The sequence below is a fragment of the Aphelocoma coerulescens genome, chromosome 21 (genome assembly GCF_041296385.1).
Source record: "Aphelocoma coerulescens isolate FSJ_1873_10779 chromosome 21, UR_Acoe_1.0, whole genome shotgun sequence".
Classification (NCBI taxonomy): domain Eukaryota; kingdom Metazoa; phylum Chordata; class Aves; order Passeriformes; family Corvidae; genus Aphelocoma; species Aphelocoma coerulescens.
Window position 1 is genome coordinate 8818891 of NC_091034.1, and position 27187 is coordinate 8846077.

General features: G+C 51.2%; 1 protein-coding gene across 4 annotated transcripts in view; it reads right to left on the minus strand.

Moving 5' to 3' along the window:
- The window catches only part of CASZ1 (castor zinc finger 1), a 90468-nt gene that overhangs the window by 46179 nt on the left and 17102 nt on the right, over positions 1 to 27187 (minus strand). For 3 of the 4 annotated variants that reach the window (XM_069034700.1, XM_069034701.1, XM_069034698.1), the window contains exon 2: positions 1836 to 2402. In XM_069034700.1, the coding sequence (XP_068890801.1) occupies positions 1836 to 2402 (567 nt within the window). Of the gene's footprint in view, positions 1 to 1835; positions 2403 to 20900; positions 20952 to 27187 lie in introns of those variants that run through there. The other variant, XM_069034699.1, reaches the window with a different exon arrangement.

A 27187-nucleotide genomic window follows, 5' to 3' on the forward strand; every position in this document is an offset into this window, starting at 1 on the left:
GCTCTGCAAAGGTATTTTACTGAAATCTCCTACCCCAGTGAGAAACCTCATCTCCTTTTCATTTTCCCCAGTTTGGTAACATTTTTTTTACATTTAAGTTCCCCTCTTTTTAGTTTTCATAGCAAATAAAAGCTGCAAATGGTGGGGTGGGTGGAGTGGTGTGAATTAAAACAAACTAAAACAAGAGTCCAGGCACAATCACCTTGTGTCTGGGAACGACAAGGGCTTTCCTATCAAAGGAAACTGAAGGTCACACTTTCCCTCATTGATCTTGCAATGTTTGTTAATTACTCTGTCACTGATGTGGCGAAGGATAATTAAACAGCTCTGTTTATATCTTATATGCATAATTATGTGCGCTGCCACTGAACTCGTGAAGACTAGAGAATGTGCCTCTCCAGAAGGGGAACGGACAGACGGAGATGAGTTTCAGCTGCATTATTAACAGGAGGAGGAAAACATGCGCACACACAAAAGGAGGAAAGTTTGATGGATTCACAAAGTGCTGAGATCAGGGGAGGGGTGTGTGCAGGTGGAGCAGATTAAGGGAAGATCTTTCAATTACAGATCCAGCCCAGCTGAGTGACAAATGGGGTGGGAGCTGCTCTGCCCTAATGGAGAGAATTCAATTCACCCAAAGCTTTTATCAAGGCTTAGCACTCATACACCCCCCCAAATCAATCTGGGGGAAACCCGGGTATCACAAAGGGAGCAAGAAAATCATCTTAGGCTTTCCCCAATATCTCTTGTTGAACTCAGCTTTTGAATGAACCACAAAAATAAAGCAGAAGCAATCTGAAAATAAGAAATACACAGCTAGAGGGAGAACACACAAGATGGTGGGGGAAACAGGTTTGGGAGTGGGCATTTTCACCAGCTCGATCCTGAGCTCAGGGTGGGCAAAGCTCGAGGATTGGGCCCCTCATTGAGGGGAGGCAACACCACGACATGAGCGTCACCTCAGCTCCTCCAATCGGGCCGAGGGACCATGAAGCAGCAAGAAGGAATGGTGATGTTTGGTGTTGGATGGCTCTGTAGGGGCTCTCTGGGGACCATCCCAGCCTTGCCCTGGCTTGGTGCATCCTCCCGCAGGCTCCCCCTGGTCCAGTCCAGTCCCTGGAGGAACACCTCGGCAGCTATTCCTTCCAGAACCTTCATCCTGGCAACTGCTTCCATCTTGCCCAGGTGCAGCCCGGCCCAGCCCAGCCTGGCCCCGCAGGTGGGGCTGTCCTGTCCTGGGGCCATGCTTGGTTCACCTGAGGTCCCGCAGGTCAGGGCTCGGCATCAGGCCTTGGGAGCCGGGGAAAGGGCAGCCCTGCCAGAGCTCCTGGCCCTCCCCCAGCCCGTCCCAGGGCTTCCATGGTCAGTAACCACTAATCAAGGTGCCCCGTGTGGCCATGAGTGTGGTTAGATAACCCAGCCAGCCTGTGTGTGGACACCCTGCAGAATCCACCTGGGATTTGTCTCAAAAGCTGTCTTTGCTTCTCTTCCCCTTCATGGGAATACAAGACCAGGAAACCAGCACCCACCACAGCTATGGCCATCTGAGTGGTGTGAAGGAGTCTGGAGCGTGAGATTTGCACTACCCAGGGACTTGTGGTCTGGAAAGAGCTATCCAGCCACATCTACCCTCATACCACCCCTCTTGGGAATGGGAGGCTAAGCCAGAGGCAAACTCTGTATGGTCTCAAGAGCAAAATGACAGGCCTCTGCAAGAAGATCAGGGCTCTCACCCTTCCCCTTGGCTGCCAGGTGCTGCAGGACCTGGCATGAACACAGAAAATGTAATTCTGAAGCTGCCCCACATCAGGAAGTGGAGGGGACAGAGGGCTTACCTGAGGTGGTTCCTGCCCCCAGCTTGGAGCCTGGTTCGCCACTGGAGGACCGGTAGGCATCGTCCTTCACTGTCCCATCTGAATCCCTGTCATCCAAGAAGTTACCATCCTGCGAGCCCCTCAGAGCGTCTGCCTCGTCCCCATTATCTTCCTCATCGCTGCAGCCCTTGGGCTGCACCATGTAAACCCCTTCGGGGGGCACCTCTGCGCTCTCGGTGCCCTTACATTCCTTGCCCTCTGCTCGCCCCAGCAAGGGCTCCTCATTGTACTCCCCGTTCACCCACTTCTCAATCACCTCCCTCCTTTTGTCCTCCTCGATCTTCTGCACACGGCTGAGTCCATCTGAAAACTCTGTCCCCAACTCCTTGGTCCCAGGCTGGGGCAGGTCCTTGTTGCTGCTCTCCTGCTGTGGCCCCTTGTCTGCACGTGCCTGCTCAGATCCCCCGTGGTCGAAGACGACCTGGCGGCTCAGCTTGGCACAGATGGCATTTAGCTTCAGGCCGCCTTTGCGCTTGGCAGCCATTGTGGGTTTTCCTGAGGCTGCGTCAGTGCATATAGTTCTTTCAGCTGGGAAGAGAGAGGAGAAAGAAGTAAGCAAGGGCATTAGTGGGATCTGACAACTTAAACCCAAACAGCAAAAGGATGGTGCCAACCCAATGGGCTTTCAGGCATGGCCAGTGTCATCCTTGGAAAGGTGGAGCTACTATGTGCTTCCTAAGCTCTGAGTGGAAGCCCAGCCAGAAGAGCTCAGTGAGAAGCATCCTCTGAACCTGCTGGGACCAAAATACACCACTGGCCACGAGAAAGAGGCACTTACTTGCCCTGGGACAGAACTGGGCTTGAAAGGCCCCAAACATCTCAGGCAGATGAGCATGCTACCAACCTTTGCTCCAGGCTGAGGCAGGGTACAAGTTTGTTAAAGTTCAGATTGCCCTCTCCTTTGGACTGCAGCACCACCCACTTTAGGTCCCCAGCTCTATCCTAGATGTAGTGGGTGCCAAAACCACACCAGCCAGCGACTGCACCCAAGCACCTCTAGCAGGGACAACAGTTTCTCAAGCCCAAGTCTACAGGCAGTGAGGAATTCACCTAACAGAGTCTGTGCATAGTCTCAGAGAAGAGAACCAGTATGCACCTGAAAGAACCAGTAGGGAGGACAGGAGCCCTGGCAAGTGTGTGTGCTGGAGCACCAGAACTAGACTGGTGTGTCACAGTGGTATGGAGAAAATAGCTGTGGGCTGGTACTGGCTGATCAGGCCCCTTTGCCTGCTTGCTCTCGCACACAGGAAATTCTGCTCTCATACTTCCCAACACAATCAGCTAATTAGTGTGAGTTTGTTATTTTAATGTAGTTTATTCATATGTGACAGCTAGTAAAGGCGGGGTGAGAGAAGGTGGGGGGAGAGAGGAAGAAGGTAAGGTCTTAACTTCAAGGTCACAGAGAATCTTGAACTAAATGGTCTCTATCAGAGTCACTTGCATAATTATTGCACCAACAATTAACAAGGTTCAATCCCAAATAAAAGCAAAAAAATTATTCTAAAGCGGCTGCATTGTCTCATTCATCTATTTATTTTTGATTCCTCCGAGAGATGCCCAGACTAAGCAGGGTTAAAGGACGGAAGGCTGACACAAGCACACAGCCTGGCTCTTTCCCCAGAGCAGAGCCAAGGCAGACCCTGCCCTGCACTCCAGGCCTCAGGAAGAGCACTCAAAAAAACACTTGCTGGTCACACATGCCACAGGAGTTACTGTGGGGACATTGCTGGAGGTGAAGGTCCCTCCAAAATGGGCTCTTGGATTTTACATTGTGCTGAAGGAGGGGCCAGTCACATGGAGAGCGAACAGACCACATCTTCAGACCTCAAATGATGAGGTTCCTCCACTGCACAGGAGTCCCTCGTGGCAGCTCAGCCCACACCTCCCTGTCACCAGCACAGAGGTGCTGCTCCACAGAAGCACAGCGAGATTAATCAGACCCCCTACAATGCACCCAGAAGCCATCGTGACAACCCCTAATCCTGTAACATGACAGCCCAATACAAACATACTGAAACTTTAGACCTGCTGTCCAACAGCCAGAGAGTGGCTGCTTAGCGTAAACTCCTGACAGCTTCAGACACGCTTCCCTGTCAAGGACTGCAAGAAAAATAACCCCCCGACAAATATATCAGCCCCCCACACAAAGGGAGGCAAAATGTACTCCTCCACTTTCCAAACGCACCCCCCGGCACTACCACCTACGTGCAATCATGCTTTCACGAAGGGAAAGCACACGATGCTCCCAAACACGTACCTCCCCATCTAGAAATTACAGCTGTTCAAAGAGCTGTGTGTATGCGCTGGCACACTCCGTAAACATAGTCCTACATGTACAGGTTAAGAAGTCCCATCTCCCCAAAATACATTCCTGTGCCTTCCCCCACGCATTCCCCTTTCACACATTCCCCCACACAAGCCCGCAGCCCTCACGCATGCAGAGGGGCACAGGCAGATGCCCATAAAGCTGCAACTCGCTATTTGTCGGCACCTTCCCTTCCAATTGCATTCCCACTATGTAGGGCACAAAATGAAGGCTTAGCCTATGCGCAGCTGGTACCACAGAGGGAATCTCAGGAGGCTGCTGTGAGCTCCTCATGGAGCCTGGCCAGGACACCTATGGCTCATGCTTATGGGCTCAGGCCAAGGGCCAGGAGAGCCCTGATGGCTGCAGGTGGCTGGGACGGAACCTCCATGTGGTGCCTGCCCGGGGCCAGGGCACTGGGTCAGCATGGAATCACCAGCTTCTCTCCCAAACACTGCCTGGTGATTCCCTGACCATGTTCTCATGATACCCAGCCCTGCTTAACTGGTGAGATCAGCACCACTTGCAGTTGGAGATAACTGGGAGGCAGACATGCGGCAGCCTAAATCCTCACTGTCCTACCCCTCTCTGCCAGGAGGGCAGGTATGGCAGATGGTGTGGGGTCAGTAGCTCTGACCGAGGAAGCTGTGACCGGTCTGGAGAGATGGTCCCGTGGAGGATTGTCTTCCTGAGGCCCGGTGTCTTCCCTCGGCTGCTAGCTGGAGGGCCCGTGCAGAGGCTGTCAGCTCTTTAGTGATTGTCAGCTTGTGATTTCAGCTCAGCTCTGCAGGGCAGCCTCCAGGCCAGACCAAGGAGAGAGACGAGAGGCCCGTGTAGCTGTTCCACACGAGGTAGCTTTATTGGTCCACACTCCGGCGAAGGGGAGCTAGGGACAAGCAACTCTCTGCCCTCGCAGGGGTAGGGGGGCTAGCTTTATAGGGATGCAGGGGGTGGGTGTCAGAGGGTAAAGGCCAATGGGCTACAAAGGATCTGCATAGGGTCTCCCAGAGGATTGTGGGTCTGAGAGTAGCTCCCTTTCCAGGGGGGGTCCTGCTGGGAGATTTAGGCAATCTTCTTATCTCAGCAGACGTCCCTCCAGGGCAGTGGCTGGGCATACCCCACAGGCAGGTCCCATTATTCTGGTCTGGAGGTGAGCAGCCAAGTGTGTGCACCAGCTGGCAAATGAATATATAAATATTTATTCAAAGGAAAAGAGGAACAGACGTTCCTGAGGCTGCACTTGCCGCGTATGCAGCAATTCCAGGGAGCCTGCAACTTGTCTTTCATTCCTGTTCTGCCTCCTTCCATCTCACACACCCTGGCTTTGCCCCTCTACCTCCCCAGCTTCTGCCCCCCAGCTCCTGTCCTGTCCCTTGGCATCTTTCCTTTCCCTTCTCCTTGTGCTTGGGATTTTTCTCTTTAACGTTTTGAGAATCTTTTCCTAAAGTTTAAGCTAAAAATAAAGCAAGTTCTGAAAACATACCACTTCCCTGATCTATAAAACTAACCCTCCCAGAGACCTTCCTGGAATGGGATTTGCTCTGAAATACCAGGGCTCTTGCACATCTACATCTCACCCATTCCAATATAGGTGGAAATCAAAACTCCCAACTTCTCCTGTCAACCTTGCAACCACCTCTCTCCAAGTCTGGACACATTATCTTTCCATTCCCTTACTTCTTCTTGTCCCTCTTGCTAGAGGGACATTACCTCTAGCAACATTTCTGTTCCTCTCCTTTATGCTGTCAAGTCCACGAGCAGAAGGAAAACCCTTCTTACAGAGAAATGCTAAAGATGACCCTCAGATTGGAGGAGACCAGAGCACCTGTGTTTCATCCTCTTGGGCAGAGGGAGAGAAGCTGAGCTGCTGGATGAGGGATTCTCGTATATGCCCAAGGTCGGGACTGCCAGACCCCTGAAGACAGGCAGAGGCACCCTCCCCCCAGGTCGAGCTCCCCACCCCAAATCACTGTTTAAAGATTCCAGGCTAAGTAAACATCCCCCTTAATTTTCTTCGTCTAAATAGAAATGTTTTGATTTCACATCAATCTAAGGAAGCCATTTATAACCTGAGCCTGTCACACGGACTTTTCATCTCTGCCCGGGACAAACTCTCCCACAAGCTCTATTTACACTGAGCACTTCCTCTGAAAACAATGCCACCGGGAGTTTACTCCTCTTTCCCCCTCTCCACACCCTTTGAGGAGACATGGGCTCTTCCCCCTCTGTACCCATTCCCGTGGCAACTCGATGGCAAACCTCCCTTTGAAGGAAAGGTACAGCTTGCTGCAACCAGGGCTGGCAAAGATGTCCGCAAAGCTCACCTTACCCTTTCGCTGCCTTGTCAGCCCAGACTGCTGCCCATGCTTCACCCCTCTCCTCCAGGTTCCCACGTGCTGCCAGCACCTCACATGCAGACCCCGGCCCTCTCCCTCGATGCAGCCCTTGAAGCAGCACCATCTCACCCATGAACTCCACAGCGGGTGCTGCAAAGCTGGGCATGGCTTAGCCCTGCCTCCCCCGAGGGAGAAAATGGGCTGTGGGGGACACACGGTGTGCAGGAACAAAAGGATCTGCAGCCTGGACCGAAACGGGCCATCCCAGCCAAGGGGCAAACTGCTACAAAAATAAGTCCAGCTTTGTAAGGAGAGGAGGAGGGAGCCTAAGCCTGGCTTTAGCTTGGCTTATCAATTGGTGTGTCAATGAAAACACACCCTGGCAGAGGGGAGAAAGGGTCCCAGCTGGAAAAAAAGGGTGTATGGGAACTGGATGAACCAGCTGGCATGGATGGAGGGTAACAGCAGGAGCTTACTGCTGTGGGAAGAGCCAGGGTGCAGGGCGGACCCCTGCCTTGGCGCAGGAGGGCCCGTTCTGGGGGGAGAGGGTTGCTGGCTGGGGAGGGACAGCGTTGTCACTTCAGAGGGCCGGGTACATCGAACAGATGGAGCTTTCATATTCCTATTGAAGAGTTTTAAGCCCAGCTGAGCAGCTCCGTTCAGGAGGGAGGTCCCAGTGCCAGCTTTCCAGGAGCTGGAAGCTCTCATTCGATTAATTATTAACGGCATTATTTGGGGCGGGGAAGGGGAGGAAAGGACGGCTGACATGCTGCACAGTCCTTTTCTTTTTTAACCACTGTGGTGCAAACTTGACTGGAGAGACGCCGGTCTGCCCAGTAATCCCAAACAGGGAGGGCAGCACGGCTAGATGGGGTGGGAGGTGAGGGTGCTGCACACTTGGAGCCTCTTTACATTTGAGCTGCAGTCCCTAAAATGGAGCCAAACCTTCACAGCAGAAGGCCACTGGAGCATTGGGAACATGCTTCTCAGGAGCAATGCCCTGGCAGTGCCCAGCCCCATGCTGGGAGGAGGCAGGGAAGGCAGCCAAATGTTCAGCCCCTACCAGAAAACATTTTTCCTCCAGCATGAAGACCTGTGTATTATCCCAGGCCGGGCCAGGGCAAAGGCAGAACATCCCAGGCATGGCCCTCAATGTCTTAGAGTGGATTTAGTGTGTATTCTCCTCTCTTCAGTTTATCAATAAAACATTTTATTGCTTTTAGCCCAGGAAATGACCTTGGATTAGTGGATGCTGTCTGTTCTGGCTGACCTTGGGGAGTTCACAAAGGCTCTTTAACAACCTTCTCTGCCCTGGAAGCATGGATCCTGCCTGTGCGTGTCTGCGAGGAGCTGGGGAAAGCCCTTGGTGCAAGACTCAGACCTGACAGGCTCTAGATCAGCACTGGGCAGGCAGGACAAGGAGAATCAAAGACGTGGGAGGAGAAATGAAGTGAGCAGCCAGGGCGTCCTTACCGAAGAGCTGCCAGCTTCACTCCCTGCTTTCCCACAGCCATGAGGGCTCTCCCCACGCACCTCATCCATAAAGTGGGGAGGAAAGGCTGGGGACTCTGCTCTGGTCCCCCCAGCCAGCTCCTGCCAGAGCACAGTTTGCCTGCAGTCCTCACTGCTTGACTTCCACACCACACTGGCATCTACAGACCCACAAGGGGCTACTTTTCTCCTTATCTGCAGTGCCCAGAGCTTGGCTCAGCCCTGGCCCAAAGGGGCAGAGAGCAGTACCAGTTCCCTTCAGCAAGCCCATCCTGCTTCCCTTTGCTCAACCTTCTCTGCTACAGAGTTCAGCTGTAATTTCCTGGTGACAGTGAGGAGCAGTGCACAGAAATCAACACTGGGCAGTGAGCGACAGGACACCCTGAGAACAGGGGGGAAGCCATGGCCTCTGGAGTCCTGGTGCCCTGCACTGGAGCTGCCAGCTGGCTGGGCTGTTCCTATTTCTCACCTGGCCACTTGGCTGCTCCAGTGCTGCTGACGGGGTTTCTCTGGGAGAAGACCTTATGAACACAGGGAGCCCCTCCTTTCCACAAACACAAAATAGCCACAGCATCTCTGAGCAGTGTGTATTTTCTGTGCAGAATTGTAATTCTGAAGGGAGAGAATGGGACAGGAGAAACCCGAGAGGAATTTTCCTCCTCAGGGGAGCAGACACAACAAGTGAAGAGTAGTGAGCACTGAGCTGTAAGTCAGGGCCAGCTCCCTGCATGCCACAGGGCACAAACAGCCCACCCCCTCAGGCAACCCCCTCGCTGCCCTCCCTCATCAACATGAACCTCCCTTTTTAGCCATGTCCTCTCCCAGTGTCCCCTGGTACTGGACACAGAAGTCCCCATTCTCTCCTGCAAATATCTCAACCCTTCCAGTGCTGCCCACAGAGAGAACCCCTCCTGGAATTGCAGCCAGCAGGCAGGACCCCCTCCCCAGTGCCTGCTCCCAGCCCCCAGGTGCCCGTCTCCTCCAGTCGCATCCTCCTGAAGAGCGAGCCCTAAAGTGTTAACGGCGATTGGTGAAATGGCACAGCAGATTGCTACAATAAATAATTTACTGATATTTATAAATATTCAAATCAGCGAGCTTCAGAAATTGAAAGGGGGGGACTCAGTTGACAGGGAGGAGGGATGTTTAGGGAGGGGAGGGGGGTCTGACATTAATTCCCAGGCTCTCCAAATTCACTCGAGAACTGTTTCTCATTTCAAACAAATATTAAATCTTTTGGTGCCAAGCCTCCAAAAATAAAATAGCAAAGAGAAAGTCACCACCTCCTCGGTGGCTGATGCCTTGTCTGCCAGGACTCTGGGTGTCCTGGGTGGCCCTGTCCTCTCGAACAGCCACTTAGTGGGGGAATGATGGCAGCCTGCACTGGCCAGGTGCCCGGGTGAGAGCATAAGCTCTCACACCCACACCTGTAATGCAGCCCACCACACCACCAACAACCACCCAAAACAGGAATTCCCATTACTATTATCTACAAGACCTTGCCTTGATCTTCCAGGAGATTTTCTAAATCCCACCAGGAAGAAAGGGCTGAATGTTGGTGCAATGAAGATGGAATCAGACTCCCAACTCTACTTGGGAACACAGATTTGTGACAGAAACGGAACAGAAGGTCAGGCCTCCTGACTTTCACTCCTTGCCTCTGGAAGGGAATTAGGTTTTGTGATTCGAGCTGGGGATTATGAACCAGAAATACTGGCTTCCAGCCAGTTTCCAATCACAGTGTAACCATCAGTCTCCCCAGCTTTCTGTGCCTTAGTTTCCCCATGCAGGGGAGAGGGAATGAGGACGATTACCCACCAGTGAGCCTTACCCAGTGCTTTGGGGTCTCTGTATCAGCACTCTATGTCACTGTGCTGGATTGTTACAGAGTCTTTTCTACCTCTGAGCATCCTACTGACCCCTTAGATGGCCAAGGGAGATGATCCCATGTCTTCCTGTGGACCACCCCATTGATAACACAAGGCTCCAGCATGGGGTGAACTTCCCCTAGATGAGTAATGGCTTTTCTAATGCACGGGCAGGCTGTCAGCTTCCCTACTCCCAGTGTTTTATGGGTTTAACTGAACGGCTCTGAACTCCCTAGTAAGAAATAAAGTTATCCCTCAGCGTCCCTTCTAAACATTTCACTCAGTGCAAACGGTGTTTAAGAAAAATGAGGACATATTTCTTCTTAAGGATGCAGTATCCCCCTTCAGAGGCCTAATTTATGCCATATATCACTGGCCGGGGAGAGAAAGGCAGTGCAGACCTCACACTAGGAGCGAGCTGGCCGTAGCACAGCCGCTCCTGCTGCAATGGTGCAGTGGACTGCAACTCAAAAAGTCCTCCGGAGTCTGCAGAGTCCCTGCTGGAGAGCTGAGCTGGCTGGCAGGCAGCAGAGCAGGATGGACACCTTCAAATGCTCAGCACTGTGCTGCCTCCTCAGCTGCTGCATCCTGCTGCAAGCACCTCCTCACCTGCCCTGCCACAACCCAGCCCAACTCAGGGCACTTCTCCCCTCCATGGCTGAACGGTGACAGCCTCCCCCGGCTCCTCTGCCTCACCCCACCAGGCTCCTCTGACACTCCTTTCTCACCTACCACTGACCTGCTCTGCTGCTGCCCCACCAGCTCTTCACAGGCATTTGCCACAGCTGGTGGGGAAAGTGGTTCAACTTTGAGCAAGGATAGGACTAATCCTTCTTCACAGCTCTTTAGTAACGCACATCTGAACCTTTTCCTAGGCAGATCTCAAAAATTACTCTAAATGTGCTTTGATCTTGCCTACCCCCAGCTCCTCACTGGGAGAGCCACTAAGGGTCTGCTTCTCACCCGAGTGCTGAGGCAAAGCTCCTCATTGCTGTCCTTCCCTTTGCCTTGCTCTGCACTCATGTGCCCTGGAACCTCCAAAGGACCAGAAAAGATCATCTTTCTGCATACAAGTAACACAGGAAGCTTCTACAATTAACAAAAGGAGCAGAGTGTAAAGAAGAGGGAAAAAAGTGGGGAACAGAGTCAGGAATTCTGATTCTGCTCCCCACTCTGCTACTGCTCCTTCTCTTTGGGCAAAGGACATCATGCGGGCTCCCCTTCTCCCCTGGCTCCCCTTCATCCCTTCACGGGTCACCCACTGGGACAGGATTTCTTGCTCAGTGGGCCCAGTGCCTCTGCAATTTTAGGTACTAATGCAAAGCAAATAACAACAGAGGAAAAGCACTGATAGAGGACCGATTGAAGCTCAGAAGTCCCTTGTGTCCTGCTGCAAACTTCCTAGTTCATTTGTCAATGCAGGATCTTTGATAAGACATTTCAGCAGTTTCCTTCCCATGAAAACCTGCTCTCAGTGCTCCAACCCAATGCAGTGAGCGGGGTCTTGGGCTCCCCGGTCTGGGCAGCAGCTCCCTGGAAGTTTTCTGTCCTCACCATCTTTCTTTCAGATAACATAAGGCCAAGAGTATCAGCTTTTCTGATCCAGTTTCTCTTCCTTACCTTATTTATTTATTATTAATTTTTTAGTTCGGTTAAAAGGTTTACTATCCAGAGGAGCATAAGTAGCCTCACTCAGCCTAAGTAACTCTATAAATCAAGCAGAACTGCTAACATCTACATCACAATCCTGCCGTCAATCTCCCCACAGGTTGTGAAGAAAACCAGGGGGAAAGATGCAAAAGCGAGAGTGAAGAGAAATAGCTCATCACCCTTAAGTCCCTGCAGACTGGCTGTGGCCCTTAGAAAACTCCCTGTGAAGCCGGACATGTTGTCAGGGCAACTAAATGCAAACACAGTGCCTAATTTCACCTCTCCATATTGGCATGGTTGGAGTGCTGTGCCAGGAGGACACAGTGGATGCAAGGAGGGAGGGAAGGGGTGGTGGAAGCAGAGGGCTGGGAAAGCCTCTGGAGCAAAGCCTGCTAGCTTGTGTGGGAGCCAGCTCCCAAGGAATGAAGATGAGGCCAAGACATGAGCCTCTTGGAAACACTGCACAGACCCCTCTCTAAAGGCTGAAGGAGTCGAGGCAAAGGGTGCAGGGAAACATGGAGGTGAGATCAAGAGGGAACCAGACTTAGCTGCAAATACGTGACACTGGGGGAAAAAAAAGGACCAGGGAGAGACAACAGATCTCTTAAAGGACAGATTCAGAAGGGAATTCCTTAAAGTTTCATCAGTCCCTCTTGGTGACCGTCTTTAATGCATGATTTTACAGAGAACCCAGACCCACCATGACCCAAGTCAGTGGACAGCAGCTCCCTGGTGTCAGGTTGGGCTCATCCCTAACCAAGGGCAGGGGTTAAGTGAGCCAGCTCCTAAAATAGGGTCCCTCTGACCCTTTTGGTAGCTGGTCAGCAGTTTAAGAGCAACTTGCAATCCCTTTCAGCACTATTAAGCTCAGACCCAACGAAGAATGCAGACTGCTAATTAACTGCAGTGGGAAGTCAGGAGCTAAATAGGAGTTGGGAGCGTGAATGCTTGTTGCACCACTGAGAAATGCAGGGCCAGAAAAAGTTCATTATTGTGGTCTTTCAAGGTCCTGCAAAGTAAATCAGTGTGTCAGCCTGAAGGAGCTGAGTGAAACTTCAGCACGGGCTGCATACAAAGAGCAAACCAGAGCATCTCAGCCTTTTAGCTCATGTTATGTCCTGTCCACAGCCCCTGGCTACTGCCTGAGCTGTATCTGCTCTGGGCTGGGTGTGCAAAGGGGGCACATGTGCCCTTAGAGGTTTCTGTGATCCCCAAGTGGGGCTGGAACTCTTTTGTGAATCCAGAGCAGGTACCCATTACACACAGCACTGGGAGCTCAAGGGCTCTTGAATCCCTGAAGATGTCTGCGACCAGCAAATATTGTGCAGTGTGGTTGGAAGAAATGCTTCCATCCTGTTGGAAGGAATGATCAGGCCAGAGGAGAATGAGATCTGGTGTGAAAGCAGTGGGTCATCCCTGAGCTGTTAACTCAGCAGTCCTGTCAGAGCAGCACAGGAGAGCAACCCCATGGCTGGGCCATGTGGGCACTCACCCCATGCTTCCCAGTGCTCACACCACCCTAATTCTGTGTCTTGCCTTTTGCTGCTCTTCCTTCTGGTCATTAGGGCTCATCTTCTTATCCCCTATGTCCTCGTGAGCCCATCCATGTGCCTGTGCTATCACTGACTGCAAACACCCATCCGTGGGAACACACACGTGTACAGAAACGTGGTTGTGCAGGTACACTATCACATGCAGAGGCACACATGACCCCGCACACAACCGCCTGCACATGCTAAGGCACACCAGCCTGTGTAGCTGTGACTGTACAGGTGTCACATCCGCACATACATATATGTACATACAGACATAGCACCTGCACCCCGCACGCACCTGGCTCCGCTCAGCCCCACACACACCGCCAGCACCCCACAGAGACCACCAGCACCCACGCAGAGCCCATGAGCAGCCACACGTGCAGCCACCACAGGCGGCCACCAGTGTGAGCAGAGCACCCGCGTGCACTCACACCATGCACACTCTCAGCATAAGCCCGCATGCCAGATGCAGTTTATTCTGCAGCTTGAAGCGAGAAGGCAGTGGACTCCCAGCTGGACCCTGCAGCCAGACTTGCGGCAGGGACAGACACATTCCCATCCCACCAAAGACCTCCTCTGTACCCCCAGTCCATCTGCACCTCACACCTTAAGGCAGACAGAGCACCGGGGACTGTCTCACTGGAGCTGACGTCCCAGCGGAGTGTGTGTGCTGGGCAAGGGATCTCTCCCTCTCTCTCTTCCACTCGCATCTTTTCATGAACTCTATTTCTCTTTCCTTTCTGAAAACAACTGAGCTGTAAATACTGTTTAACCTTCTTCCCCCCTTCCCCCTCCCCTCCGCACTATAAAAACACAAATATGCCATAACTCAGCTGGCTCAGCCGCCGCGCCTCCAACATGCCCTGCTCCAGGCCTCTCAGGAAGGTCATAACAAACGACTTTCCGATTCAGTGCTCCTGAAATAATTTTGTGTATTAAAACCTGAATCTGCACTTTCTGGACCGAAAGCCTCTCTTAATTATGGCAAGCGTCCTTGGGATGGACAGTGATCCTTCACTACAGCACTGCTAACCAACCGGAGAGGCAGTGGCTCTGGCTCCCCACCACCACCTCCTCCCGCTGCCCCCTCCCACCACCACCCAACCCACAGCCCCCCTTGCTCCCTCGCCCCCCCGCCTTCCCTTTGCCCAATCTGTTTTCAAAGTGTGTCTGTCCTTTATTAAATTGTTTTCTTTTCCACATTATCAGTTGCCATGGAGACCTCATCTCTCGGATTATTTGAATTTCATTATATCTATTGATTTGGGAGCATTTCATCTTTTTTATTGTTTTTCTGTCAATTTTCAAAACGAATAACCATCTAATTTGCGTCAGTGCTGATTATGTTTGTCCCTCAATAGAGGTCGGCAGCTGCGTCGGGGAAACAAATCAATGGGAAACCATCATAAACCTCCCCAGTACAATCTCCAGGATATGTGGGTGACATTCCACGCCTGCGAGAAACACTCATCATATCCAAACTTCTTTCTTTCTTTTCTTTTTTCTTCTCCCCCCCTTTTTTTTTTTTGTTTCTTTTCCCCCTTGCAGCTAGCTCTGCTGGTCAGTGGTAGATACCATTTAAAATCATATTTATTTTACCAACAGACATGTACAATTTTGGGCACATCACATTTTCAGACAGGAAGAGGACAAGGGTAAGAGAAGTGGGAAGGAATATTTTCTTTTTGTAGGAAAGAAACGAAGAAAAGAATGACGAGGGAAAGAAAAAGAGGAAAAGTAGATCGGGATTGCAAATTGCTTACTATGTTTTTTTTTTAAATAATTTATGCAATTTTAAGCATTTATGTATAAATTTTTTAATAAGCCACCCTGGAGCAAAATAGCCATTAACATCCCAACGTCCTTCTGTCCAATGGGCTCTTGTGCAGGATCAATTTCCGAGAGTACTTTCCTTTTTTTTTATGACATGATAAAATGCTTTTAAAGCAACTTACACAAATATGGAAATTTTTTCCCCTCCTCTTTTTTCCCCTCTCTCTTTTTTTTTTTAACAGCCTCTACTTATTCACCAGGGAGAGCGAGTGAGTGAAAGTGTGTGTGTGTGTGTGCTGGGGAGGGTAGTTGGCAGAAGGATAGACCCAGCCCTAACTGGAATGGACCTGCCTGTCCTTCTAACAAGGGCATAAACTTTCATTAGCGATGCACACAGTCAAAGGCAATTTAGGGAAACGCACTGTACAGAAAAGGAAAACCTCAGCGTTTTTACTCGGTGGCTCCTTGGCTCCGTCCAGGGGGCTCTATCCTTGAGCTCTGCTTACGCTCTCCAACCAAAGTGACCCTACTGGCCATGGGGAAGGCAGGAGGGAACCAGAAGGAAGCTGGGGCTGCTCTGGGGGATGCGTGTACCCGGCCATGCCAGCAGCCCACACGCCCCGAGCTGGGCCAGGGAAGCCAGTCAATATTAATATCTTGCTGGAACACACTGGTCCTGCAAGAGGCCCAGAGGTATCTGTTGCTTTGCCCACTGCAGAGCTTCCCCCTCCAAGGGGCCAGTCCTCCCCAAAGGCCTCTATTTTGGGTTCTGCACACTGACAAGGAGCTTGCAGCTGCTTGATGCCCCTTTGGGGCATTAGTTACAAGATGGCTCTGCCCAGACCAGACAGATGTGTCGCTGCTGCTCCTGTTTCCACAGAATATACAGACTAGTTATTTTTGCAGCTGGGACATGTTTGGCCTCACACAGGAACCTGGAAAATACCATTCCTGAAGGGACGGCTCCTGCCACTGGCCCCATGAGCAGGCACAGCTCTGCGGAGGATGGATATGAGTGCATGGCTGGAGGGAGAGCAGGCCAACATGAGGGGCTTCGTGGGGTCTGAAAGTCATGATCACGTGTTGGAAATGAAACAAAACTGTATCTCCAGCTACCATTCTCTTGGCCCTTTGGCTTTGGGATTGAAGTTTATGCACCCTAAGCCAGCTGTACGTTATACATGCCCAAGCATGAGAATCCCTCTGCATGCCCCTATTATTTGCTCCAACATGAAGCCCTGACAGTGGTTTTTCTACAAGAGCAGATTTCTTTACCTTTTTGTATGACGTACACCCAGAGATAATGCAGACCTATGAATTTAATCCTACTGACAGCAGGTCTGCACATTACTGGTACCTTTCACAGACCCCTGCACTCTCCCAGGCCTGTGCAGCCCCAGAGCAGGCTCAGCCCAGCGCTGCAGTGCTGGCTGCCACAGAGCTGGGCATACACCTGCCGCCCCATCTGCCATGTTTGTGGGTATTTGAACTAAAGCAGAGGGAAAAAAAAAAAAAAAAAAAAAAAAAATTCTAGGGGCAGCCAATGCTCAGCTGGAAAAACACAAAGTGCCGAGAACAGCAAACCCAATCAATAATAATCACAACCCCAGCAGCGGGCGAGGAAAGCATGAACTGTTTTGGCCTGCTCCCTGCATGCTCACCCACGTGGGAAAACACACACTCCCCAGAGGCCCATGATTTCATCCCCTCCCAGCCCACCCTACACTCATCCTCACCAAAGAGCTTTATGGAGTACAAGGGAGCCCCCAGGCTCCCATTTCTGAACAGAAACTTAGCAAAGAGGAGAGAGGGGCCCTGCACAGAGGAACTGGACTCCTGACAATGAGCTGGCACCTGAGGAAGGTTCTTTCTCCCAGCAAAGTGCTCCTTACACCCCACACCCTCCTAACCTCTCCTCCCCTCCAAAGTTTTGCCCTTTGTGTCCCCCTTCCCCTCCCAGTTGCTGGCCTTGGCCTTAGGGTGCTCTTCTTTTCCCCTCTTCTTTCCTCAAGTTCCCAGCACCATTCCACCTTTCTCCTTCCCAGCATTTCCTGCAAAAGCTCTTGTGCCCCAGTCTGCACCCCCACAGCTTCTTTACAGCTCTCTCCCCTCATTCCCTGTGGGCCCAACAGCCAGGTCTGGCAGAAAAAGCTGGGCTTCCCAGAGGACCAGCACTGCCAGAGACCAGTGACCAGCCTGGGGAGGGGGAACATGGAATTCTGTCAGGGAAAACATGGGAGCTCTCCCTTCTGGTCTCACATCACTCCTCACTCAGATCCTACAGATTTGGGGGATTTCACTGTAGCAGCAGAGGTCAGTAGGAGCTGAAGGTTTTCAGATCATATATATCACTCTATATGGCCTTGTCTATAATGAGTGCTAAATATAGCCAAGCCAAACCTGGAGGTGACTTCAGTGCTGTGGTGCAGTGACAGCAGCCACTGCACAGGCACTCTCCACTACCTCAAAGGAATGCAGATGTCAGAAGTCACAGTCCAAAATCAAGGATGCCTGTGAATCCTCTGTTCTCCCACTTCCAAGAGTGTGAGCCAGGTTCTCTCCCTTCCTCTCAGGTCTCCATGATTCCTCATTTTGAGGAGTCAAAATGAAGCATCATCTTCTTGCTCCAAGGTCCATTTTTTTCCATGGGATGTTGGACCCTCCTATCTATGACATGACAGCATCTGTGTCAGCACAGCTACTTAAAAACTTAACCAGTGGAAGAAGCTCTGAATAGAAAGGGAAAGTCTCTTGTGTGGGTCAGAATAATTAGACTGAGCTCAAATTGGCTATAGGCATCTGCTGCTGTGTCTGAGCAAAATCAAGCCATGCTGCTTCCATCAGCATCTCTCCGCTGTTGGCCTCACCCTGCAGAACTGAAGGGATCGCATACTGCCTTGTACAGGGCATCTCTGGGAACAAGACTTGCCTCAACTGAAGCCATAAAGCCTCCTTATTCAGATATCATTAAAGCCAAGAGAAAAGAGGCCAGACAGAGAGATTGAGATGAGCCATTTCCCCAACAAACTTGCTTCCCTTTTTCATTCGCTCCTTTCTTTTTTTTCCCCTTAAACTGTCATTAAAATAACAAGTTTCTGTTACAGTCTAAACATTCCCACATTGTATAAAGGGTTATGTTACACTAGAGTCACTGCCGGGCCCAGTGTTTGCACAGAAACCTCACTGCAGGTCCCCCCTCCTGACGAAGTGACTTATTAAAGTTTAAACAGTAATTAACAGAACAATAAAAATAAAGGGATGTTTGGGGAGTCGTAGTGCACACAGGGTTTTTGGCAGTGCCAGCACTTTTCAGTGCCCTGTGCTGGCAGAAAAAACGGCTGCAAAACCAGTGGGAGAGATCGTGTGCTGGAAGGCAGGAAGTGGCCGCAGCAAGGCCAAGGTATGATTCCAGCCCCAGGGCGAGGGTGTAGAGAGCAGCAGGATGCAAGGAAAGGGTTTGGGGGACTGGGGAAAGGATACCAAAGGGTCACCTGGCAGAAGGCTGATCAAATTCAGTGGTCACCGCCAGCCCTGCCCTCCATGTGCACATCAGTCAGCATCAAGAACCTCTGCTGCCTGTTCTCCCATCCTGCTGAGATGGCCTGGACAAGCCCGCAAAATCTGTGTTTGGGGAATTGTGTCTCAGAAGCCAGAGCCAGGTTTTGGGGAAGTGGCTTCTCTATTTTAAAAGAGTAGTAGAGAAGAAAGAGCAACTGCAGAACAAACCCCTGAGAAAAATCTTGCAATAGAGACCTTCCACAAGAGATTTCAAAAGCAGCTCCCTTGCCTGGGAACTTTAAAAACAGACAGAAGACATCTTGTAGGGACTGATCCTGCCCTGGCCCTGTGCAGGTGTGAGCTGCAGATCCAACAGCATGGTAGTAGTTCTGGGGTCATTCCCTCCTGAAATGCAGCCAGAGCCAGGATCACAGGATCAACCCCTAGATTCTTGCCAGAGCCAGAACTTTCCCAATCCATGTGAAGTTGGCTAATCAGAGCTCCCTTTACAGGAGAAAACCTGCTTTTCCTCTGTTTTGTTCCTATTCCCAGTAGCTTGGCTTGCCCAGGATGAGCTCTAGAGCATGTGGGTAGAGTTTAAGCTTAGGTTGTCAGCCCTCCCTGTTACCCAACATGCAGCAACGCAGAAAGATCTCATCTGAAGATATTTTTGGTGCCTATTGTAGCTATTCTCAAATGTTTGCCTCAGTAGCTCACAGTGCTAGCAGGCTCCAGTCCTGATGTGTGACTCAGTACACACAGCATTGTGCAGTCCCATGTTTGCTAAATCTCTTCCAGTACAATTGCTCAGTTTGCAAATAAAATGACAGCTCCATGACGGTGTATCTCCTGTGCAGGGGGAACTCGGGGAGTGCTGCCTTGAGCCTCTCCCAAATCTAGGACTTAGATCCTGGTCTGTCTGGGGAGCAGTGTGGATCTGACCTGACCTGGGGACTGCCCTATTGCTGTGAGGACGTACATGGAGACAACCAGCACCAGCTGCTCCCAGTCAGCCCACAGCCTCCCTTCCCTCTGCTGGAGTGCATGAGGAGGAAACCTCAGGAGACAGCTCCAGAAGTCCCAGTATCGCACCAGTACAAGTCACCCAAGTGAGGACACTGGGACCCAGAGTGCCTGCTGGAGGATCCTTCTTGGAGGATAACTCCCATTGTGAGGTGGGCTTGGCAGTGTCGGGTTAATGGCTGGATTTGATGACCTTAAAGGTCTTTTCCAACCTAAAGAATTCTATGATGTTTTGAATTCAGCCCAGACTTTCAAGGTGCTGGTTTATTAAGCTACGAGGAAGCCTGCACCAGCCACAACAGCCTTGCAAAAAACAAGTGCCAGGGTGGAGGGCTGGCATGTCAGGGTCCAGAATTAATGAAACCAAGACCCTGTCAGCCTTGGTGATTCTACTGCATTTGGGTGTGATAAACTTGCATGGGGCTCCAGGGAGAATATGAGATGGAAGCAAGGGAGAAGGGGGAGGTTGAGTTTAAGACACACCGACGTCCTTTCACTTTACACCTGTGTTTTAACTGGGCCCCAGCAGCTGAGCTGTGTGACACAAGACTCTCCCTGCCTCCCCTGCTGCCTCGTCCCATTCAGCAGCCCCTTCCCTGCTCAGGATGTCTTCACAGAAGCCTTCCTGAATCCTAGTGAGGTCCTTGGGTCCCGCTGCCAGGGAAGTAAATGGGATGTGACAGATACATCTTCATTGACAGCCTTGTCTGGCCAGCAACACTGTGTTCTCTTATCCCCAAACCTTCTACTGCAACGCCTTTTTTTTTTCTCTGTGGCTTTTCTACCTCCCTGGGAAATTAAGTGCAACTGGCTTGTTCAGACTTGCCCTAGAGACAGTTTCCAAAGTAAGCCCCTGAATCCACTGCAAGTCAGGCAGCGCAACCTCTGCCTGAAACCCCTGATCAGCTGAGCCGCTGGCTCTGGCTTTTTCTTCCTTTTGCTGCCCCAAGCCAGCTGGATGCACAGGAACAGCAGCTGGGATTCAGCACTGGAGCAGGCTTCTGTGTGAGGGTCTGCAGTTCACAGGAAAGGCAAGTATAGGTGTCTGTCTTCTGACTCACTCCTGAGGTCTCTCTGCACATTCCCAAGGTTTCTTTGAACTGATGTTAGCTGAGCTGCCAGTCCCTTTCTGGAGGACTCTCCTCACTGAGGATGGGCAGCTCATCTCCAGACACTCAGCCCAGTGCCTCAGCTGTTTCTGACTTGCTGGGCTTGATCCCTCTCTGACTGATCTTATGCTCATGTCACTCTGCTCAGCTCAGGAGAATCATTTCCCAGCTGACACCACATCAGTGACAGGAGGGAGCTTATGCCTTTCCACTGCCACTCACGCTAAACTGAGAGAAAAAGAAGCACCACCCAATCTGACCTTTTCATCCCATTCACCCAACTATGGGATGTTTCTCAACTCCTGGCTGTGCTGGAGTCAGGGTCTCCAGACTCCTTTGCAGTGAGAGTGGCAGTGCTTGAGAGGGGAGAGGTGTTGAACAAGTACAAGCAGGTGCAAATAGAACAACAGAAGGTGCCCCCAGGTGAGCACTCACGTGCATTTTCCTCGGCCATGTCTGAGGAGACTTGGAGTCAGAACAGAGCACAGCTTTGCATGGGGGTCTCAAACATGTTCACAATGCAGAAAGACTGTCCTGTGCACTTCCTTTTCCAACACGTCGTTCAGGATGTCTCTACAGCAATGCCAGTAACTGCCTGTAGGGAATGTTATGTTAGAAGATTATCTAATGCACTCTTAATCATCTGGTCTTGCAATCTACAGTGGGAAATCAGGGCAGCCAGCATGGTATGACCCTTCTTCCAGACACCACTGAGTTCAGATACCATTATCAGTGGTAGCCTGGTCCATGTCCCAGAACTTAAGCTCTCTTTTGGTTAACAGGCCATGAAATTATTTAGACTATTCTTCATGTTACATTTTGTTATATTTGTAATTAACACAGAAGATCAGCAGTGTCACTTTCTGTATTTTGCTGAATACAGGGGAGACAGCGCTTAGAAGCACTTAGTCTTAACCTAACTCTGTCCTGTTAGGTTTAGGGGAAGCCAACTCTTCAGAGCAGACCTGTCCCACAAGGAAAGTGTTGGGTATTGTCAGAGACCTTAATCCAGATATGTCTGAAATATGATATGGGAACCAGCACCCTAAAATCTGGTCATACCTCCTTTCTTTGGAAGGGACTTTTAAACAAAAGAAGACAGTCTGCCAGCACACTCAGTGTTCGGCGCCATCTTCAATCAGGGAAGCCTAATTATACCCATTATACTGATGAGGAAGCACTGGCACAAAGCTATGCATTCGCATGGCTACAGATACAAAGCAAATCAGTGGCAAAGCTGGAATTAAACCCAAGAATCATGGTGATGAGCTCATCATCCACCTCAGCACAGCCCCATGTGGCTGGTTATGACCAGTCCTACCCATGTCCTGCAGGTTACAGAGCTGGCGTGGAGCCCTCCACATATCTGCTTAACAGCTAAAAGTTTCAATCCCCGTGCTGAGACGGTTTGGGGTGCTCTGGGACACTCAGGGACTGGTCACATCAGCTGGCCACAAGGACCAGTCACTCACCTCACTGTATGAGACAGACTGGTGGGCTGCAGACACCCAACAGCCAGAACATCAGGTCTGAGCTACTAAGAGACCCTGCGACCACGGAGACCAGGCAGGGATGAATCATCTGCTCCTTCTGAAGCAGCTTAATCAACTCCCCTGCATGTGGATCCTCACAGCAGGTCCAGCCTGAGCCCTCTACATATTAATGATTCCCTGGGACAAAAAGCCCAGAGATTGTCCTTGGCACCAGGGTCCAGCACTTGCCCTGCACTCTCCCCTGCCAGGTGCTGGGTGCTCTGGTCTAAGAAAGGCTGCAGAATCCCTCGGGACTGAGAGTCATTACATAAACAATACAGTAGGATCATGGGCTGTAATTGTAAAAGCGCCAGAGGTCTTGGCACCAGAGTCTGCCTCAGCAAAGGCCTCTATATGGAGACCCAAACAAAACAAACAAAAGCCCAAATTCTCTTGGCGCTTAATGAATAATAATAAATAATAAATAATAACCGTAAGAGCCAACCTAGCAAGACAGATGTGAGGCACCAGGGCAGCTCTGAGGAAACACCAGCCCACCAGCCCTTCTTCACCAGTTTCCAGTATGTTGAGCTCAGGTCACAGGGTTCTTGCAGGGTTAGGCCCAGGGGGAAACCTGGGATTTCTGTCAGGAATATGCACACCCCCACCCACCCAGTCAGATGTGTAGGAATTGCAGCCTTTGTATGTCCCTGGACTGGAATGTTCACCTGCTAAGTGAGCACACACCAGCTCATGCCCACCTCCTTCTTACTGCAGATCTCTCTTTAAGAGTTAAAGGCAAAAAGAAGCAGATGGAGCTGAGCAAGGGAATCCAGGTAGGTGTGAGTCTGGAGAAGCCTCTCCCCAGCATCATTACAGTCTGGACTCAGAGTCCCCCACCTGTTTTGTGCAAGCTGAGCTCCCGGCAGGACACCAGGATAGCTGCTTGGCAGGGACACTGGGCTGAAACAAAGGGCCTAATTTAAGTATTTTTATAACTCGGTACTTGTGACAGTGGGTTTAGCAGTTGCCAGCCATCTGGAATAAAGAATTACAGCCACCTCCCCTAATCCTATATTGCCTAAACCCTAAAGCTGGTTATGGTGCAAGTATGAGGCAGCAGGTTGGGAGGAGACAGCGATGGGAAGGTGGGGGTGGAGAAGGGACCACAGGAAAATTGTCAAACTTTTTTTTTTTCCTGCAAAGTGCTGGGTGGCCCCAGATACGTCAGAAGTATTTTTGCTAGGAATCAAGAGAAGACAGAGCGAACAAAAACAGGGGAGAGGGGAGACAAGGAGTCCTCCATGACCACACAGTCGCATGCACCACACACACACGCACACAGAGGCTTACTGGTCTGCGCAGGGCTGTCAGGTAAATTAGATCTGAAAGCTGACAATTTCTGACCATATTTCCTTGATTATTTCAAACAAATGCACACCAGCCGCTGTAAGGAGATTAAAGTGACATAAACGTCCCGAGTGGGAGGAGGGAGGGCAGAGAATTCAGGTCACCCCCATCCGTCCCCCATTTGACAGCCGCTATATCGCTATCCAATCCAATAAAAAAATCCCCCCCTTTTGCTTTAATTAATTTTACAGCTAGCTTGCTTAATTACTTTCAATCAAAATCCTCCTGCCATCGCAAAATTAGAGATGGTTGAGCTCCATTAGCCTAAATTCTTCATTTCCATATAGAAAGAGGCTCCCTCAGCAAAGCCAACGGGGCTCCCTCCTATTCAAGCTGCCATTGGACAGATGCCTGTCCCTCTGTCTGTCTTCAGTTCCTTGGGAGAAGGAAGGTGGGGAGGAGGATACAATCTTGTTCCCACCTTCCCCTTACATAGAGCATCTCCTTGAAAGCTCTGGACACGGAGGCCTCTCTGCTCACAGCAAAGCCCACAAGAGGTGAGGACAGCCTGCCCTCCCAGCCCTTCTACAGCCGTGCTGGAACGAGCTTTTCCATGGCTGCACGAGGGAGCTGGATGGCCCAGCCCTTCTGCTGTGCTCCCAGCACTGGGGACAGGATCTGGAAGGGACGCTGCTCCCACTAAAGTTGGTTTGAGCACTGCCACTGTCACCCCACACAGGTGTGCAGGCATCACTGACTTGAGGTGATCTCAGTGGACACATGGAAAGGACATCGAGGGGACACAGGGGCAGATCATCTTACATTTGCCTGCTGTAGGTTCGGTACCTTCCTTTGGAGCATCTGGCACTGTGGGCCACAGACCTGTGACATTCCTGCAGCTGCCGTAGGCATCAGTAGCACCTCCCTCCTGCGAACAAATCCTGAACCGTCCCATTTTGGGGACAATGGAACCTCCTCTGAAGCACAGGGAGTGGCAGCAATAAGCCACATGGCACTGTAGAGGAGACAAGAGGAGACTGGGTGGAGAGGATGGATGCAGGAGGAAACCCTGGAAGGAGCTGGACACTGGGAGCAGAGGAGAACCAGCTCCTCTCAAAGGACTACAGGAACTGGAATTATCCAGACCATTCCATGCTTTCCTCCCATTTTCTCCCATCTCCTATGGTCTCCTTTTCCACATCCCCAAACTAATTGCAGAGCAAAGGTTCTACTGAAATTTTAGCTATGTTCTGTGTAGGTACTGAGCCCTGGGGACCAGCCAGGGGAGCCTGGCCCCTGTTCCCTTCTCCTGCCACCTGCCCAGGCCACACCTAACCTGGAGCTGCAGGAAGGTCACACCAGCACCCCAGCCTCCACGCTTTCCCACCCTTCAGAAAGCTCACAGGGATTCATAGGCACCAGAAGCTCAACTCCCCCCCAGCTCCAGGGAGGACAGGTCAAACCCTTCTTCTTTAGAACAAAATAAAGAAGAGACAAACACAGACCTATTTTGTTTATAAGCTTAAAACTGAATCCAATGGCGCATCTACCTGGGGATTTTAGATTAAATGGTTTAAGAAACTCAAATAGGCTTTTTAATCCAGTCAAATAAAAAGAGCCCCAAAGAAGCAAAGAATTCACCCTGCTGAGCCTCACGCCTATCCAGATAGCCAGGCATGAATGGCTTTCTTGCTCTCTGCCACTCCTCCCCACTCTGGCATGGGACAGAATGTATTTGCCAAAATCTGGAAGCTTAGGGTACACCCTGTTCAGGACTTGTGAAGACTTAACTTTCCCATGGACAATCCACTTCTATCACACTGTGTAACACCTTCTTCATCCTTTCTGTGTCCTTCTATGCTCTTCAGCTGGGCCTTTCTCCCTAACACCTGGCAATGCAAGTGCAGTGCCAGCCCTGGTTACATCACCAGAGTCCAAAAGATGACACCAAAACCCCTAATCCCCATTCAACACACATATATAGGCACTGTTTTTCATATGAACTACACTCCTCAGTGCTTCACAAGAAAAGACAAGGAGCCATGTGCTCTTGAGATGCAGTGGGGACCAGCAGGATCTGCCAAGGGATGCAGCAGCCGGACAGTCAGCCCAGGTCTGATGGATGAAGACCAAACCTACATGGACTCAGGGAATGTGATGAGCATCTGGAGCTGACTCCTGACAGACACCAGGATGCAAGGGGGCTCTATTCTCTGCTGGATAACCACCTCTCCAGGACTTCCAGCCTCCAGTATCACATCGCACCAACTTCCCAACAGAAACGGTCCCCTCTGCCCCACTGCTGCTGTTTCACTCCGGAAACGCTCAGAACCAGCCTTCCCCTGAACATGCTCTGCAATAAAATTCCCGACTTGTGTCTCGCCTGCTCCAATGCTCAGAGCAGCTGGGACAATAGAACAGAGAGGCCCTAAATCCACCAGACTCACCCTAAATAGCAATGGCCCATAATTTTGCCTGACATTCAGGAGCTTGTTATTCTTTCCCCTCGTCGCCTGGCTGGAGCTGTTCAGACCCATCAGTGTTATTCTATGCATTAAATGGGAAAAAAACCAACTCAACAACAACCCGGAGAGTTTCCAAGCCTGCCCAGCGAGGGCTGAAGGGGCAGTGTCCATAGCTGAGCCAGCGGTGGGAGAACAGGAGGAATCAATGCCTCAAACCCAGACCCATCCACTCTGCAGGGGAACAGCATGAGTGGGTCCTGCAGAGACCCCCAGCAGAAACACATACCCTTTTCTCTGCTTCCATCCCTACCTACCAAGGAAACTGTAATCTCTCCCAACCCTTCCAGTCTCCCACCTGGTGCCCACCCCTCCCCACCACCTGGCAGTGGGGAGCTTTAACCACGACAGTTTGGGGTTTGGGTTTTTTTTTTTTTTTTTTTCCAGGCTGGCTCCAGCTGATTAAGGACCTGCAACAGGATGTAGGGATTACAGCAAAACCTGGCTGCAGATCGGCTGGGGCACAGAGCCAAAGGAGAGAGCGAGGATTGCCCCCAGCCTGGCTGCCAAACCGGCACTCATCCTGCTGGGAGGCTGTGAGGGCTGGAGCTCTGCGCTGGAACCAGGCCCCTGCCCTCGCTGGCTCTGCTGGGGAATGGCCCGCAGCCCACACTGACAAACATGCCCACATGAAGGGCAGGGCTGTGAGGACATGGGATCTGTGGCTTACAGGGCTCTCTGGAGAGAGGAAAATCCCTACAGCCTCACTCTTTGTGCCCTCACCTCAGGCCAAACAGAAGTGCAAGGAGGCAGGTGCATCCCCACCTCCTGATTTGAGCAGCAGGAGCAGCCTGAGCTGGAGACGCCTCATGATTCCCTGGTATCTCTGCCAGAGTCTGCACCACGTAGAGCTTCTAGTGGGTATCCTGGAATAACACACAGCAAAATACTCTGTGCTGAGTTTTTAATCCAGGAAGAAGTGGTCAGGGAAAGCAATAATCTCAGTTGGCACAAGGAGCACAGCAGGATCTTGCTTCTGGGGAAGCATCAAGAGCAGAATTAGCTTCAAGGAAACTCTGGGTTTTTTTTTTTCTTCTGCTAACACTGATCCCTGCCTGGACCAGCAGCAGCAGCAGCAGCTCCCAGCATCTTTCTAAAGTGCCTGTCACTGCAATATCCAACTGCTGATATCTCCTAGGGGACATTCCCCCAAGCTTGGGTTTTCCATATCCCCCTTAGATTGGAGCAAGAGGGACAGCAGCAATGGGAGCAGCCCTCCTGCTCTGACCCGAAGCTGTTAGCCTCGAGTCCTGTTTTAATCAGGTCTGGCAGAGCTGCTGCCTCGCTTCCCAGCCTGCCACCTCAGAGGGATAATTTGCCACCGCCTTCTCAGAGAGCTCTGTGGAAGTGCTTTGCAAAGCCGGAGTATGCCTCTCCT